Source organism: Rhinolophus ferrumequinum, chromosome 22 (assembly GCF_004115265.2).
Source record: "Rhinolophus ferrumequinum isolate MPI-CBG mRhiFer1 chromosome 22, mRhiFer1_v1.p, whole genome shotgun sequence".
In the NCBI taxonomy this organism is placed as follows: domain Eukaryota; kingdom Metazoa; phylum Chordata; class Mammalia; order Chiroptera; family Rhinolophidae; genus Rhinolophus; species Rhinolophus ferrumequinum.
Window position 1 is genome coordinate 19,922,035 of NC_046305.1, and position 18,612 is coordinate 19,940,646.

At 35.0% G+C, this 18,612-nt stretch overlaps 1 protein-coding gene across 1 annotated transcript in view; it reads right to left on the reverse strand.

Annotated features, from left to right (window-relative positions):
* PPP2R5A (protein phosphatase 2 regulatory subunit B'alpha) overlaps positions 1-18,612 on the reverse strand; it is a 58,027-nt gene continuing 39,415 nt past the window's right edge. Inside the window, exons 6-13 of the mRNA XM_033092144.1 lie at positions 18,546-18,605; positions 16,970-17,078; positions 16,447-16,500; positions 10,899-10,949; positions 10,536-10,655; positions 10,321-10,448; positions 9,421-9,522; positions 1-1,180 (exon numbers count right to left, since the gene is read on the reverse strand). Of these exons, the coding sequence (XP_032948035.1) occupies positions 1,048-1,180; positions 9,421-9,522; positions 10,321-10,448; positions 10,536-10,655; positions 10,899-10,949; positions 16,447-16,500; positions 16,970-17,078; positions 18,546-18,605 (757 nt within the window). The 3' untranslated portion in view covers positions 1-1,047. The remainder of the gene's footprint in view (positions 1,181-9,420; positions 9,523-10,320; positions 10,449-10,535; positions 10,656-10,898; positions 10,950-16,446; positions 16,501-16,969; positions 17,079-18,545; positions 18,606-18,612) is intronic.

Below are 18,612 nucleotides of genomic sequence, written 5' to 3' on the forward strand. Positions count from 1 at the left end.
CAAAATACAAACATAGACTTTATTAAATGCTGCTCAATCCCCCAGTGAAGATCTTCTATTACAAAACAGTTCTCCACACAACTGCAAGTTAAGAGCTTGGAATGGTACTCTGATAACAAAAGATGTGAGAAATACTTGACCAAGTAAAAACATACAAGACTTCTCTATAGTCAATTTTCTCAGAACTCTACAGAGGAAGCCTACTGCATTTCCTTTAAATAAAGCCAGGCAGTGACAGTGAGCACCCTGCGTCACCACAGTGCTCGCTCGCGGGGCTCAAAGGCTCGAAGCCTCCATCCCAGGGTCAGGAGGGACAGGAGGGAGGGCAGGGTGTGCGCCTGGAAGGGCTGCTTCCCGAGGAAGCGGAGGAATGGCTGAGGCAGGCTGAGTGGTCACCGGCGCTGCCTCCACTCTGGGGACTTGCAGGGGAAGGGGGACAGTCATGAAAATTTGGTTTACTTTCCCAGCTTTTATTTATATTTTGTGCTTTAAAAAGCCTGGAGATTTAAGTTTTTGCTCAAATTCCAGAGCAGTAATACCTCTAATGAAGGAAGGCTTAGGGTAGGTGATTCCCTCCATCCTATTTCTGGGAGAGACAGGAAAGGGAAAGGATTATACCTTAGTTTTATTTCAGGAAATACTCTCTTTCCTAGGATGTAACTAAGGTCTGCAGCAATGTGAAAAGCACATTATAAAAGGGAAAAATATACAGAGCAGACTATATCTATGTGCAACACAATCAAAAAAAAGAATTCAAGTCATAATTCTTAACCACTCCCATAATTATATCACTCATATTATAGATGATAAAGTTCATTCATTTCTGTGAAACTTCAGAAGTGACACAATAAATCAATGATTAGACAAAGGTTACAATATACTGTGGCCATGGAATAGCACAGGGCTATGTTTAGTCCATATATTTTTTCATTTATAGTTGCCAGAAAAAAATTGGCCTTTTAATTATACTGATGAGGTTTCACAATTTTTACATATTTCAAAAAAGTGTACAAAACTGCCTCTCCAACAGAGGTGGCAGGCTTTTCTTTATTCATCACTTGTATTGCTTAGAATACTGTGCATGTTGTAAGCACTGTTCTGCTTTTCTAGAGCTTTCTTTAGCTTTAGCTCCTCTAATTTTTTCCATAATTCTTCACGTTCCAATTCCTTCTTTTTCTCTCTGTAGATAAAACAAAATGTTTCGAATCAGAAACTTTTCAGAGCCTAAAGAAAGCATTGTTCACCCACATTTCATTTAACTCTCTCTACAAAAGTGAGGCCAGTTATCTGGAGCACCTAATTACTCCTCGTCACCCTCTCCTAAGTCTAATTACTACCTCAGTGCCTCTCCTGGACTAATCAGAAATTACTATGCTTTCCCTCCTCTACATGGTATCACTACCACCACCATGACCACTAGATCCTTGGTGCTTTATGGTTGACAAAGTATTTTTTAATTAAAAAAATTTTCAATTACCATTGACCTACAATATATTAGTTTCAGGTGTACAACATAGTGATTGCACATTTATATAACTTATAAAGTGATCACCCCGTAAGTCTAGTACCTATCTGGCACCATACGTAATTACAATATTACTGAATATATTCCTCATGTTGTCTTTTACATCACTGTGACTGTTTTTATAACTGGCAATTTGTATTTCTTAATCCCTCCCCCATTTTTAGTCCCCCAACCCCTCTCCCATCTGGCAATCATCAATTGGTTTCTGTTTTGTTTGTTTTTTAGATTCCACATATAAGAGAAATCATATGGTGTTTGTCTTTTTCTGACTTATTTCACTTAGCATAATACCTTCTAGGTCCATCCATATTGTCGCAAAAGGTAAGATTTCCTTCTTTCTTATGGCTGAGTATTATTCCATTGTATATATGTACCACTACTTTATCCATTCATCTATTGATGGACACTTACTAGGTTGCTTCCATGTCTTGGCTATTGTACATAATACTGCAATGAACATAGGGGTGCATAATATATTTTTGAATTAAAGTTTGGGATTTCTTCAAATATCCACAAGTGGAATTGCCAGGTCATATGGTATTCTAGTTTTAATTTTTTGAGGAACCTCCATACAGTTTTCCAGAGTTGCTATACCAATTTGCAATCCACCAAGTGCACAAGGGTTCCCTTTTCTCCACATCCTCGCCACTGATGATGGCCATTCTGACAGGTATGAGGTGATATCTCATTATGGCTTTAATTTGTATTTCCCTGATGATCAGTGATGTTGAGTATCTTTTCATGTGTTTGTTGGCCGTCTGTATGTCCTCTTTGGAGAAATGTCTATTCAGGTCCTCTGCCCATTTTTTAATTGGATTTTTTTGGTGTTAAGTTGTATGAGTTCCTTATGTAGTTTGAAAATTAACCCCTTATTAGATGTATCACTGGCAAATATCTTATCCCATTCAGTAGGCTGTCTTTTAGTTTTGGTGATGGTTTCCTTTGCTGTGCAAAAACTTTTTAGTTTGATGTAATCCCACTTGCTTATTTTTCCTTTTGTTTCCCTGGCCCAAGGAGACAAGTATCAAAAAAAATATTACTAACTGCAACGTCAAAGAGTTTACTCCCTGTTTTCTTCTAGGAGTTTTATGGTTTGGGGTCTTACATTTAAATCTGTAATCCATTTTGAATTTACTCTTGTATATGGTATAAGACAGTGGTCTAGTTTCATTTTTTTGCACGTTATCTGTCCAGTTTTTGCCAATCACTTATAGAAGAGACTGTGTTTACCCCATTGCATATTCTTACCTCCTTTGTCATAGATTAACTGACCATATAGGTGTGGGTTTATTTCTGGGCTGTCTATTCTGTTCCACTTATTTATATTTTTAAGGCAGTACCATGCTGTTTTGATAACTATAGCCTTTGAAATATAGTTTGATATCAGTTAGCATAATACCTCCAACTTTGTTGTTCTTTCTCAAGATTGCTTTGGCTATTTGGGGTCTTATGTGGTTCCATACAAATTTTAGGATTATGTGTTCTAGTTCTGTGAAAAATGCCATTGGTATTTTGATAGGGATTGCACTGAATCTGTAGATAGTGTTGGGTAGAATGGACATTTTCATGATGTTAATTCTTCCTATCCATGAGCATGGTATATGCTTCCATTTATCTGTACCTTCAATATCTTCAGCATCTTATAATTTTCAGAGTACAGGTCTTTTACATTGGTTAAATTTATTCCTAGGTATTTTTTGATGGATTGTTTTCTTGATTTCTTTGATAGTTCACTATTTGTATATAAAAATGCAACCAATTTCTGAATAGCAATTTTTGTATCCTACTTTACTGAATTCATTTATCAGTTCTAATAGTTTTTTTGGTGGAATCTTTAAGTTTCTCTATATAGTATCTTGTCTTCTGCAAACAATGAGAGTTTTTCTTCCTTTCCAATTTGGATGCCTTTTTTTTTTTTTTTTTACTTGTCTGGCTAGTACTTAAATACTATTTTGGCTAAAAGTGGTGAAAAGTGGACATCTCTTGTTTCTGATCTTAAAGGCTTTAGCTTTTCACCAGAGTATGAGGTTAGCTGTGGGTTTGTCATATATATAAACTTTATTATGTTATGTCTTTATTATGTTATGTTCCCTGTATCTGCACTTTGCTGAGAATTTTTATCATAAATGAACGTTGGATTTTGTCAACATTCTTTTTCTGCATCTGTCAATAAGATTTTTATCGTTCATTTTGTTTATGTGGTATATACCATGTTAACTGATTTCCAGATATTGAACCAGCCTTGCATCCCAGGAATAAATCCCACTTGATCATGGTATGTGATCTTTTTATTTTTGAATTTGGTTTGCTAATATTTTGTTGAGGATTTTTTGTATTTAGGTTCATGAGGGATATTGGCTTATAATATTCTTTATTTTTTTTGTAGTGTCTTTGTCTGGTGGTGTTATCAGGGTAATGGTGGCTTCATAAAATGAATTTGGGAGCCTTCCCACTTCACTTTTTTTTGGAGTAGTTTGAAAAATATAGGTGTTAATTTTTATTTGAATGTTTGGTTGAAATTCACCCGTGAAGCCATCTGGTCCAGAACTTTTGTTTGTTGTTAGTTTTTTGATTATTGATATGATTTCATTAGTAGTTATTGGTCTGTTCAGTTTTTTTATTTCTTACTGATTCAGTCTTGGAAGTTGTTTCTAAGAATTTATCTATTTCTTCCAGGTTGTCCAATTTGTTGGCATATAATTGTTTGTAGTATTCTCTTATGAGCCTGTGTATTTCTGTGGTGTCAGTTGTCACTTTTCTTTCATTTGTGATTTTACTTATTTGGGCCTTCTCTCTTTTCTTGATGAGTCCGGCTAAAGGTTTATTATCAATTTTATTTAATTTTTCAAAGAACCAGCTCTTGGTTTCATTGATCTTTCTTTCTTTCTTTTTTTTTTTTTAAAGACTTAGTTTGTTTTATTTCTGCTCTGATCTTTATTATTTCCTTCTATTTACTTTTCCAGTTGCTTTTGTTGTAAGGGTAGATTGTTTGAGATTTTTCTTGTTTTTTGAGTTAGGCCTGTATTGCTGTAAATTTCCATCTTAGAACTGTTTTGGCTGTGTCTCATAGATGCTGGGTCATTGTGTTTTCAATTTCATTTGACTCAAGGTATCTTTTGGTTTCCTCCCTGATCTCAATGTCAAACCCGTCATTGTGTAGTAGCATGTTTTTAGCCTTTGTGTGTTTGTATGTTTTTCAGTTTTCTTCTTGTATTTTTTGACTTGTGGTTTCATGACATTGTGGTATGATTTCAATTTTTAACTTATTGAGACTTAGTTTTTGGCCTAACGTGGTTTATCCTCGAAAACATTCCATGTACACTTGAAAGAATGTGTGTTCTGGTGCTTCTGGGTGAAATGCTCTAAAAATATCAATTAAAGGCCACTGTTTCCTTGTTGATTTGCTGTCTGATATATCCATTGATGTCAACGGGATATTAAAAATCCCATACTATGACTGGATTATTGTCGTTATCTCCCTTTATATCCATCAACATTTGCTTTATATACAGAGGGTGCTAAAAAAATGTATACACATTTTAAAAAAGACAAAACTATTAAAATTGTAATATTCAATATATACCAATAACAAAAGATGAATACAAGTCACGTTTGACTTCTGCAATTACAAGAGGTGCTCAAAGTGGTTACCATCAGTGTAATTTTAATAGTTTTTTCCTTTCTTAAAATGTGTATACATTTTTTTGGCACCCTCTGTATTTAGGTGCTCCTACATTGGGTGTGTAGATGTTTAAGAGAGTTGTGCCCTCTTTTTGGATTGATTCCTTTATCATTATAAAATGCCCTTGTCTCATTACAGACCTTGTTTTAATATCTAGTTTGTCAAAGTATTCCTACCCCAGTTTTCTTTTTGTTTCTATTTGCATGAAGTATCTTTTCCATCTCCTTACTTTCAGTCTGTGTGTATCTTCTGATCTGAAATGGGTCTCCTATAAAGCAGCATTATGCAGTCTTTTTTCTATCCATTCAGCTACCCTATGTTTTTTGGAGCATTAGTTCATTTACATTTAATGATTGATAGGTATGCTTAGTTATTTCCATTTTATTGTTTTCTGATTGTTTTTATAGTTCTCTGTTCCTTATTCTCTTGCTCGCTTCTCTTTGTACGTTGATGACTTTCTATAGTGTTGTTTGGATTCCTTTCTCTTTATTTCTTATGTATCTCTTGTAGATTTTTGGTTTGTGGTTACCATGTGCTTCTTATATACCAAGCTACGTTTATAGCAGTGTATTTTAAGTTGATAGTCGCTTAAGTTCAAACATACTCTAAAATCACTACAATTTTTACAATTTTTACTCACCCTCTTCATGTTTATCATTTTTTTACTTCTTTTCTGTGAATATTTGTTGTTGTAATTACATATGCTCTTTTAACCATTGTACTAACTTTATATTTGGTTGATCCACTGCTTTTACTGTTTGCCTTTGTCAGGGAAAAATTTTTCTTTTCTGTATTTTCTTACTCATATTTTTGATATTTTTAAGTCCCTTTAACAGTTCCTGTAATACTGCTTTAGTGTTGATGAATTCCTTTAGCTTTTTCTTGTCTGAGAAACTATCTTTCCATTGATTCTAAATGACAGCCTTGCTGGGTAATATTGGTTGTACATCTTTGCCTCATCACTTTGAATATTTCGTGCCATTCCTTTCTGGCATGAAGTTTCGGTTGAGAAATCAGCCCTTGTACATAATTAACTACATTTCTTTTGCTACTGTAAAGATTCTTTGTCTTTAACCTTTGGTATTTTAATTATGATGTGTCTCCGTTTGGTCCCTGGGCTCATCTTGTTCGGGATTTTTTGAGCTTCCTGGACTTGTATGTCTATTTCCTTTGCCAGGTTAAGGAAGTTTCCCATCATTATTTTCTTCATGTAGGTTTTCAATTTCTTGTTCTCTCTCTTCTCCCACTGGTACCCCTATGACACGAACGTAATGTTACGTTGGTACAACTTGATGTTGTCCCAGAGGTCCATTCAACCATCCTTATTTTTTCGATTCTTTTTGCTGTTCAGATTGAGTGTTTTCTGCTACTTTGCTTCCAGATTGCTTATTTGATCCTCTGCTTCATCTAATCTGTTGTTGATTCCCTCATATATTCATTTCAGTTACAGTCTTCATTTCTGATTTTAGTTTTCATTTTTTTCCCTCTTTTTGTTGAAAAGCTCAGTGAATTCATCTATTCTTTCTTAAGCTTACTGAGCATCCTTATTACCAGTGTTTTGAACTCTGCATCTGGTAGCTTGTCTCCTTTCATTTGGGACAGGTTTCTTTGTGTCCTCATTTTGGTTAACTCCTGTGTGTCTCTATGTGTTAGGTAGGCCTGCTACATCTTGGCACGGTGACCTTATATAGTAGTTGTCCTGTAGGGCACAGACTCCCTGGTCACCTGAGATGGGTGCCCCTTGTGTGGGTTGTGGGTCCTCCTGTTGTAGTTGAGCCTTGACTGTTGTTGGCAAGTCAGTGAGTGGGTTTTAATCCTCAAGCTGGCTGGTTGGCCATGACTACAGCAGACAGGCTGTTGTGTGGGGGCTGACCCCACAGAGTAGGAGTCACTTTCACACGGCTCAGGTGCCAGCTGAGTCCACCTTTTGGATGTGTCCTTTGTGGAGCTGGCTGGATGGTGCTCTAGTGTGGTTTGAAGCAGGCCACTAGGTGTGTTGGTTCTGGAGCCTCTTTGGAGGGGCTCTCGTGCAGGCTAATGTTGGCTGCCATTTGGAGCTACAAAGTGATCTATTGTTGATTGCTGCTTGTGCTGGGCTTGGAGACACTGGGAAAAGGCTATGCTGGGAATTGAGGCTGGATGCTAGCAGTGCCGGGTTTGGGACTCTGACAGGAGTTACAATGCAAGTTAAGACTGGTTGTTCATTGTGCCAAGCTTGGCATCACTTAGCAAGAGGGGAAGAGCACGCTGAGGTCAGCCACTGCTTTTAGGAGTTTGTTTACCTTTGAGAAATTTTAGGAAAATTCTCAGCACAAGCCAAGGCAGGCAGCTTGTGTGAAAAGCTGTTGGTGGTAAGTCCCTTGGGCTGAGTAAGTCCCCGTAAGTCGGGTGAGTAGAACAATGAGTGGCACCTGCCAATGCTTCTCCCCCAGACAGAGTGAGCTGCCTTGCCCTGAAGCTAGTCAGTTCAGTTCCACCTTGTGTGTCCCTGGTGCTCTCTGCACACTAAAGCCTAGAGTGCATGCACTGGTGAGTGAGCGAGTCCATGTCCAGGCCCATGAAGAGGATCTCCTGGGACTCCAGCAGCCCGCTGCTTTTCACAGCCAGATGCTATGGGGGCTCCTCTTCCTGGTGTGGGGCTGGGACCTGCCTGTTGCATGTCTCCACCCCTCCTCCTACCAGTCTTCTTGTGGCTTCTTTATAGCCTTAGTTTTAGGACTTCTGTTTAGCTAGTCATCAGGTGGTTCTTGATGGTTCTGTAATTTTGATGTGGTCGTGAGTGGTGAGCAGTGTTGCCCTACCTACTCCACCATCTTGACCAGAGCTTGATAAAGTACTTCTACGTTCACTTTCTCACATACACCTCTTGTAGTTGCTAGAATAGTCACAATCTCTTTTACAGCCGGTAGGACTGGCCACGAGTTCAGTCTGGAGCCACTCCGGGTGGAATCCAAATACTTTGGTACCCCATTTCTAGCCACTAACCAGTCTGTACCTTACTATCTCTTGTCTCTTACATGTCAAATGAAAACTTATGAGTTTGGGTTTTTGTTTTTTTTTAAGAGATGATTCAAACTTTAAATATTTTATATACAGTTTCAACTGCTTAATTTCAATTTTAAGGAAAACATTTCTGAATACGTTAGACTAAAGAACTCTGTAGAGCTATAAGAATATGTAAAAAAAAAAAACATGGGCTTATAGTTCTGCAGTTACATACGATTTAAGGGGACTAAGGTGCTGAGTTATACAGACAGTAAGATATATTGATTATTCTTAGTCATGTATAGCATATATTTTTTTTCAAATATAAGTTTCAAATGACCCTAATCATCTTTTCTTTCCATTTGTTCTCGGGTTCAAACTACATACCTAATTTATATTCCTCCCTAGAAAGTACTATTTAAAAGAAATAATGCATTGAGTTAGTTATTGGTGGACTCAAATGGCCTTGAAGAATTCTCCTTTCTCTACTTACCACAAGAAAACCATTAGAAGGAACTTTTTCAAAATATATAGGCTTTTTCAAACAGAATAGGTAATGTACTTATTAGAAGTAAATGGTAGCTGTTATCCTCAAATGACGTGTGGGCTCAGGTACAGTAGTTACTGCCCACTTTAAGTTTGAAATAGATGAGAAGTGATTTTTAGATTATTTACAAAATAGAAGTAATCACTAAGTCAAGTTTCTAAATGCTGATGTGTGCTATCATTTATTCTCTAAAGTATATATTGCAAGGAACGAAATATTAACAGTATTGAGCCATAAGCGTATCATTCATTATGTGAGTTCTCTCTTCCTAAAAGGAAACTATGCTGACTTTAAAAATACCACCTTGTTAAAATATGCAGCTTAAAAACAAACTTGTGCAAGGAACATCTGTGAGCAAGTAAAGCTCACTGTGGAAGCCCATGTGGACAAAAAATGATTTTCATACAAAATCAAATTGTATAAAATAGTATTTAAAATTTAGCATAAATTGTATTTTACAATGCAGATGCTACCAGAATGACGAAGTCTAAGGCTCAGAATGAGATCAGCAGAGAGGACTTATGATCCATAGGAAAATCATTATAGAGACTTTCGAATTGTAGTGCTTAATGTAACCAACTTCTTAAACATTTTAACTTAGAGAAGATGCCTTATTATACTGAATCACATTCAACTAACCTATAAATTTTAGATAACTTTGTAATTAAAAATATCAAATACCTTTGTCTTTCAGCTTTGTATGAGCTAGTAAGGTCATCGAAAAGCTTGCCGTTCATTTCCATTAGGGTTTTCAGTACATTGTAGACCAGTGCTATAATGGTCCTAAAATGAAAATAAACCAGTGCTGGGTTACTGATGCTACTAACAGATAGGAAATGTAATACTATCATCCCTGAAATGGGTTAAGTGTTGGCTGATTCACTTAATCCATTTTAGAGATGATAAACTGAAATGCAAGAGGTTTAGTAATTTGCTCCAGGTCACACAGCCAGTTGTGGTAGAGTTGGTCTGATCCAAAATTCCTGTCCTTCCCATGCTCAGATTTAACTCATTAAAAATGTTATCGTCACATCTGCTCTAGAATCTCAAACACCGAGTAACAGCAGCATTAAAAGAAAATTAAAAAGATCCAACTACCATAACTTGTAAGGAGAAAAGTAGAAAGCAGGATTAGTATGTCGCAAAAGTTAGAATATATGCAATCTAAATATCACTGATAACCTTAAGCACTTCAGCTTCTCCCTGGCATAGTACTATCTGTAAAGGTGAGACTGTTACTGGCAGCAGGTCAACCTAACTTGGCATTCACACAGTCGTTTGTGCATCCTCCACAGATGTTGGGTCGGTCTCCCCAACAGGGTCTGACCACACACTGGTGCAGAACGTCACACCAGATAGTCTTACCTTCAGAGGGATTTGTAATTTTAAATTGAAATTAAGAACATACAGACACATTTATAACATTATAAAGTGCAGAATAGAATAAAACTGTGATGTTAGCCTTGGAATAAGTTCCAAATATATATAGGTTTCACGTATGAGTTAGGAGATCAAATGACAAAAAGGTTAAAAAAAGAAACAAAAAAAAACCACAAGGAAAACAATACAAAAGACACTTACGGATTCCAGTGTTCTTTGGAGATTTTGTATAAACTACCAAACATAATTGGCAGAATTTTATCAATATTCTCCTCAATCAAACTAAGAATATATTCATTATTCCAGAAGTACAATGCCCTTTCTGCAACCTAAAAAAGACATTTATAAATATGAAAACTAAAAGAGAAAAGAAATAATAGTATAAAATAAAAATGGCTTCACTGAAAACATCATACCTGAAAATGAGAACTGGATACACACTTGGATATCTGCTTAAAAAGGGGCTCTTCAATTTTTTTGAACTGAGTTGGTTCAATGACATCTAAGATTTCTTCAATTTCTCCTAAAAACATCACCTAGGTTAAAAAAATTTTCTTTTAAGAAACATGAAAATTACATGATGTTAATATAGAAAAAAAATGAGAAAGTTAATCTATAAATTACACAGTGGACAAAAATGGTCTTGATAGCCATTCTACCAAATCTCTTTAATTCCCATAGAATATCTCCTGCTCGGTAGCAGGGACAATAGAATCATGGTTTATAGCTGAGATTCAGAGTTCTAATAAAATGCACTATTTTTGTTGAACAAAACCCACCTCTTTCTGACTGCATGTTTTTGGCCAAAATTTTAGCAATCCTCTGATTACCTGCAAAAAAGAAAAGTTTAGCATGAATTAAGCAATGAAGCTGGTTAATCCCAGGAAATTTTTAATTGTTGTTATACCAATATTCATTCTGAAGTAGATCCGTATTATTTGATACCTAAGTACATCCCCAGACTTTCTGATCAGCTTTAAAGTGCCTTTGTACCAGATACTGTTCTAGATGCTAGAGACACATTGAACAGAATAGATGAGGTCCCTGATTTTCACGAAACAGGGAGACCGATGTAAGTTATCAATTACACATATAAATAAAATAATTTCAATAGTAGTAAGTGCTACTACTAAGAAAATAAAGGAAAATATTATAATGACTGGTGAGGTGAGGGAGGTAGGTTACTTTATGGAGAAACTAAGGGACAGATAATTCCTGTTACTTAAACCATTATGAAGCACCAAAAAGAAAAAAAGCCAGAAAGCCTCCCCATTTCAAAGCTAGCACAATTTTGATAACATTACAACAAAACAAGGAACCATGAATTTAAGTGAACATAGTTGTAAAAATTTGTATTAAACTGAATGTAACAGTATATTAACAGAACAATATTACCTGTGTAATTTTAACTTATTCCAGAAATTCCAGGATGGTTCAACTCATAGGTTGAAAGGGGAGGAAAACTATATCTCAAAAGATTTTGAAGTTATTTGATATTTTGACTGACTTAGTAAGATAGAACTAAAAACGTATCAGAAACTACCAGCAATCATATAATGGTTTCTTAGAAATAGGCTGTAAAACTATCTGGGCCTGGTGCTTTTGTGGAAATAGATCTCTGACAGACTTTTAGGTTATTTTATAGTTATTGGTCTCATCCAATAACACTCTCCCCAATTTTATTTTGAATGAAGAACACTCATTCAACACTCATTCAAAATAAAATTGGGGAGAACACTGTCCTCCCCAATCCAGTAAGATGAAAAGGATTTGATGGATAATTTTGGAAAGGAATACCAGAATTATACTTATTTGTCTAAATACACAGTAATTACACATTTTTATAATTTTAAAATAACATTTACATACTATAGGAACACTTAAATATTAGTGAGTAGGCAAAATGATTAAAATGAGTGGGAAAATTCAATATATGGTCTGATAAAATACCTAAAAATCAATGCTTTTATAAAAGTATCAATAATAATCAGATGAAAATAAGAAAAAGGATGCCTTTCATAACAAGAACTAATGTACATAAAAAATAAAATTTGCAAGAAATGTTTAAGATTTATATGAAGAAAATGATAAAACTTTCGTGAATATCATGAAATACTACAAATAGGTGAGATTCAATATTGTACAGATACTATTTTTCCTGTGCTTTATAAATTTAATAATTTTAACGAAATGTCAATTATTTTCTGAAATTAGAAACGTTTATCTTAAAATCCATAAATGTAAGCAGATAGCCAAGTTTTTTTTGAGTGGGGAGGAGAATTAATGGAATGGAACTTGTACTACTGATATCAGCAATTAAAACAAGATGGTATTACCATGGAAACTAACAGAAAAGATACATGAAATAGAGGAATATCTAGACAGAATCATGTATATATGGGGTTTAATGTATGGCAAAGGTGACATTTCAGTTCCATGGGAAACAGATGAATTAGTCAATTTAAGTGGTGGTAGTTGGACTGGTGGCTCACCATTTAGAAAGAATAAATGTAGCTCCTTTGGTAGGCAGACTCCTAAAATAATCTCCCATGATCCTTACTTCCTGAAGTTACACTCTTGTGTAATCCCTCCCTTAAGTGTGAGCGGGCTTAGTGACTTGGTTCTAACCAATAGAATGTGGCAAAAGGGATAGAATGTCACTTCCAGAGTAGGTTACAAAAGATGATGACTTTCATCTTACTAGCAGAGTCTAAAGCCTTCTTGTCTTGTAAGCATTGATAAAGCAAGCTGCTATGTTGGAGAGGCCCACATGACAAGGAACTGAGGGTGGCCTCTGGCCAACAGCCAGCTAGGAACTCAGGCCCTCAGTCCAACAGCACTTGAGTAACTGAATTCTACCACAGCCACGTGAGCTTAGAAGTAGTTCCTTCCTCATCTGAACCCTTAGGTGAGACCTCAGCCCTGGACAACACCTTGATTGCAGCCTTGTAGGAAACCCGAAAGCAGAGGACATGGCCAAATCATGCTGGGCTTCCGGATTCACAGAAACTTTGAGATAATAGATATTGGTTGTTTTAAGCCACTGAATTTTGTGATAATTTGTTTTTCAGAAATAGAAAACTAATATAGTTCCTTACCCTTGTCACACACAAATTTTGATTTCAAATAGTGTGCGTTGAATGATGGCCTTTAAGAGGTATGTCTATCCTAATCTCTAGAATCTATGAACATGACTTATTTGGAAAGTGGATCTTTACAGATAAAATTAAGTTAAGCATGTCAAGATGAAATCATCCTGGGTTATCAGGGTGGGCCCTAAATCCAACGACAAGTGTCCTTATAAGAGACACACAGGAGACAGAAGAGGAGGCAGCAATGTGAGATTGGAGCGATGCAGCCACAAGCCAAGAACACCTGGAGGCACCAGAAACTGGAAGAGGCAAGGAACGGAATCTCCCCTAGAGCATCTGGAGGGAGTGCAGCCCTGCCGACACCTTGATTTTGGACTTCTGGCCTTCAGAACTGTGAGAGAATAAATTTCTGTTACTTAAGCCACCAGGTTTGTGGTAATTGGTCATGGCAGCCCTAGGAAACAATTATAGATGGAATAAAGTTTTTACAGGTAAAAAACACTAAATCCATAAAACAACCAGAATACGATCTAGAATAGTTTTATAATCTCAAGGTAGATGTTTCTTAGCATGATAGCAAGGCCAGAAGCTATAATGACAAATAGATTCTACTACATAAAAATTTTTTTTAATTCTTTAAGGCAGAGATTAAAAATTGTGCATTAAAAATTAAAATAAAAACTCCAAATGGATAAAAAAAATTTGTAAAATAGGAAAAGGATTAAAAGGCAAAGGACACAGAAATATAAATAATCAATAACCACATAAAAGGATGGCTCAATCCCTGTAATAAAAAAAGCCAATTAAAATATTTCATACCCATTATGGAGAAGCAAAAATTTTTAAACTTAATATTCTGCATTGGTTTGGGTGAGGGAAAACAGGCACCTTTATACTCTGGATTAGAATATTGTTCAAACTTTTTGGAAAGCAACGTGGAATATGTTTAAATTTCCATGCACTCTTTGGCCCACCAACATGATTTTAATTATTTGGTTTAAAAAAATTTATATGCAGTAACATTTTTTTTTTTTTGGTGTACAGTTCTGAGGGGTTTTATACACACATTTTTTTTGTAACCAATACCACAAACAGGACACAGGATAATTCAAACATCCTAAAACATCCCTTCACCAGCAATGTTTGTTAACAATGAAAAGTTCAATAATTCAAGTGCCCATTAATGGAGGATTGATTGATTAAATATGTTAGGGTAATCCACATAATGGAATCTGATGCTACCAATGAAAAAATGAAGTGGATTTATATGGAAAGATATCCACACTATATTGAGAGGGAAAAAACACCTGGTCAGCACTGTCTCACCATTTATTTAACCTACACATAAATATACATATAGAAAAAGTTTTTAGAAATATATTCACCAATTTATATGGTTATTTCTAGGGGACAAGATTTCAAGGAACTTCCTCCACGTTGTGCTTTATGATTTGTATTGTGTGAACCAAATTAACACATTACTTTCATAAATAAAAGTAACAAAGTCATTTCCATTTTAGAAAATAATTTCAATACAAGATGTAGGTACATAAAAATGTAATAAACTAGCCAAAGCTCTGACTTATTTAAAATTTGTAGGAAGCTTTCATATGAATGCCAGGTTTCTAGGAAATGAGTATTAAGGCTCAGACCCAAGTAACATGGCCATAGTTTTGGTGCTGGAATGGCCTATGGTAGAAACTACAAGGTCTTTTTCATCTACAGATCTTTATGAATTGCAAAATAGTTTTCTTTGTCACTTGGACATTAACCTTATTATCTCCTCATCCTGCTCCTAATTCCATTAACCTAACTGTCTGGCCATCATTCCTCTCCCTAGTCTTCTCTTTAAAAAGAAATCACTCATTTTCCCTATCTGATAACCCCATATTAATTTAACATATTTAAAATATCTGTTTACTGCTGACCAAGCATGAACCATGACTCCCTATGTTATAGGTTTTCTTTGTCTCAACTCCAGTGAAAGTTATGGATTCCTATTAAGTTTAATCCAGTTTAGAGATTTCTGTGGTTACATGTAAATATTGGGCTAATAATTCTGATTGGTCTTTAAAAACCGTTTTTACCTGTTTCCAGAACGAACTGCAAGTCTAAAAAGTCTAAAAACTCAAATTATCAGGGAGTGGAAAAAATGTATTTTATTCCTTCACACAAAGGTCAAATTACAGGGAGAATACTAAGTACATAAGTTTTCCAAGTGCCCTTAGGTGTGTCCTCAGAATGTTCATAATATAAAGAAAACTTATAGTTAAATCCTTCAAACTCTTTGCTATTCTTCAAGAAGTCTTAAGTTTACATATTTAGATTTAGGATACCTAGAAAGCACTCTCAAAATACTTAGTTCACCAAGGTTAAAGTTTTGTTTTAAATGTTTTCATACTTTTCTATTTCTCCCTACCTTTTGTTTTTCTTGAATCTTCAATTTTCGTTAATATTTGTATTTTCTCTTGAATCTTCTTATGGTAGTCAAAGAGTAAACAGAATTCAAATACTGAATTGCTATTCTGATTCATAAAGGAAACAACCTTTATTCCAAGATTAAATTACCAAAGGCAGGGAGATGTTTTCAATCCCTGTCATGCGGTTTATCATGCATAAGAGGGAAAATCCTATTTCTAAAGACAAAACTCAATGGAATAACTTTAAGACTTCCACAGTATGTTTTAATTTTAAAAGGTGAATGAAGATTGAAAGATTATCAGTGAAGATAATATGTATATTATTTCACTGCAGCATTTGATCCTGTCACCACATCTCAACTACTATATGTTAGTATTAATCTATATTTAAGTTATTTGAGACACAAAACTCATGAGAACTTCCCCTCCCAAACCTGTTCTTTGAATGCAGATTCACCTCACATTTCTTCTAAATCAGAGGTGTCCAAACTGCGGCCAGCGGGCCAACTGCGGCCCACAATCTATTTTTTATTGGCCCGCAGCAAATTCCAAAAATATATTTAGTTTACTTAAATAAACCAGGTGAGGCAATACGTCCTTCACCTCGAGTGAGGGGCCCGGCTGTGTGTGTATTTTACCGCACATGGCCCTTGGTGAAACACGTTGAAAAAAGTTTGGACACCCCTGTTCTAAATGATTAAAGTACATTAGTACTAATGTTTGGTAATTCTATAGTGGTATATAACAGTATAAACAAAAGTACAATGAAATACTACAATGTAGACCAAAAGCATAAAAATAAATAGAACACTTACTGGTTCTGTTAGTGTTGTATCTTTCTCCAGGAACTGTACAACACAGTAGGCTAGCTAAAATGCAAGGGACAGTTTATAAGTATCAGTGAGTGAAATGACATTTAGTGATGCAGGATTTTTATGTTTAACTAGAATGACTACCTCATTTTGATAAATTTTACTCGAGTTTTATTATTCTCTAAATATTAATAGAGGAGACTTAACATGCTTCTCTAATTAGGTTATCACAGCTAAATGGAACATCCTACAGATTTGTGGGACTGAACATGACATAGTTAATTAGGTCAAGGCTTGGACTATAAAAGAACTTGATATTATCTTTCCTATATCTACACTTAATATGCATTGAGCTCATTTAATAACACTAAATATAATACTTTTACATTATAATAAAAATTTGCTTTGGGCAACTTACAAAGTAAACTGCATAATTATACTTAAAATTGCCACCTCAGTATTTCTCAGTTTCTCTGCCTTTATATCAGTCTTTGAAACAATCATTTGAAAATTTTCTGAAACTTACCTGAGCATGAAACAAAGCTAATCCTTTTGCAGTATGCATAGGAATAAGAACCTTCATTAGAAATTGTTTATGTTCTGCTTTCAGTGGCAATGCAAAGCCATTGATAATACTGGAGGGAAAAAAAGGCAGGGGGAAGGGTTAAGTAGTTACCATTATACTTTTAAAATAAAGTTATTATATCCATGAGTACACACGGAACATGCTGTGCTTCAATTGTGGTGGTGAACTGAATTTACTCATCTTCAAACTACTTTAGACAGGTTATTACTATAAAGTCTTTCCTCTAAGTTATTCAATGATCCCCAAAGAAAACTAAGACTGCCAATTAATTTCCTGGTAAGCAATTTCTATATTCGTCTTTCCATAAAAGCCTATATTTCTATATTTGTTTTTCTATAAAAGCTTATCACTTTATTTATGCATTGTTGCTTTTATTTTTCTTCCCCAAAGCCACAGGAGAGTAAATATCACAATACTGTTAAGAATTGTCAATATTTTCTGAAGAGAATGGGTAGTTTCTCTTACTTTATTGAAGGATCTGAAATTAAGAAGTAGTTCTCTCCGTAATCATTCTCTAAATATTAATAGAGGAGACTGAAATCATTTTCTAATACGAATAGAGGGGTCTAAACTTCTTTCAATATTGCTATGTGGTGAATAAGGAAGGCAAAATATTTATGTAAACTAAAATCAAAGGCTGTAGATTCTCTAATGAACAGATGGATTAAGAATGGTCTATGAAGCGCTGAACAAGAATTCTTGTAACTTCATCAAAGATTCACTATAGCTTATTTCATTTCTTCCCAATCAGATTCTATAAATTTGTGAGGCAGCCTGCCAAGATCAGGCATAAAAAATGCCACAGCTTCAAAAGCAGTAAGCCTATTCTGAAACAGAAGTCTTAGAATGGCAGTACTTTAGTATGCTAACCCCCTAAAAAGCTTTAAGAATTCAATTGAGAAATGATGTTTTGTGTCCTATTTTTAAACTTTAAAATATGAATTTCTCCAACCATAGCTAAGATTTTAATACATAAAACAAAGTTACTTAATTTATTTTCTTTTAATGAGAATAATTTAATCTTTTTTTCAATTTTTCAATTATTTTTTTCAGTTATTGTTGACACTCAGTATTATTTATAGTTTCAGGTGTACATCATAGTGGTTTGACATTTATATAATTTAGTATCCACCTGGCACTATACATAGTTATTGCAACATTATTGATTATATTCTCTATGCTGTACTTTATATCCCCATGACTATTTTGGAACTACCAATTTGTATTTCTTAATCCCTTCACCTTTTTCACCCAGCTCCCAAACCTCCTTCCCCTACAGCAACCATCAGTTTGTTCTCTGTGTCTATGAATGTTTGTGTTTTATTTGTTCATTTGTTCTGTAGATTCCACATGTAAGTGAAATCACATAGTATTTGTCTTTCTCTGTCTGTCTTTCACTTAGCATAACACCCTCTTGTCTAGGTCCATCCATATTGTTGCAAATAGTTAACATTTCATTCTTTTTTCTCCAAGCAAAGTTACTTAATTCTTAAAAAGAACAAAAAAACTGACCTACCTTCCTAGTATTTCAAGGAGCTCAGCAACACCATTGAAATGTTCTGTTTCATATATAAACCTGAATT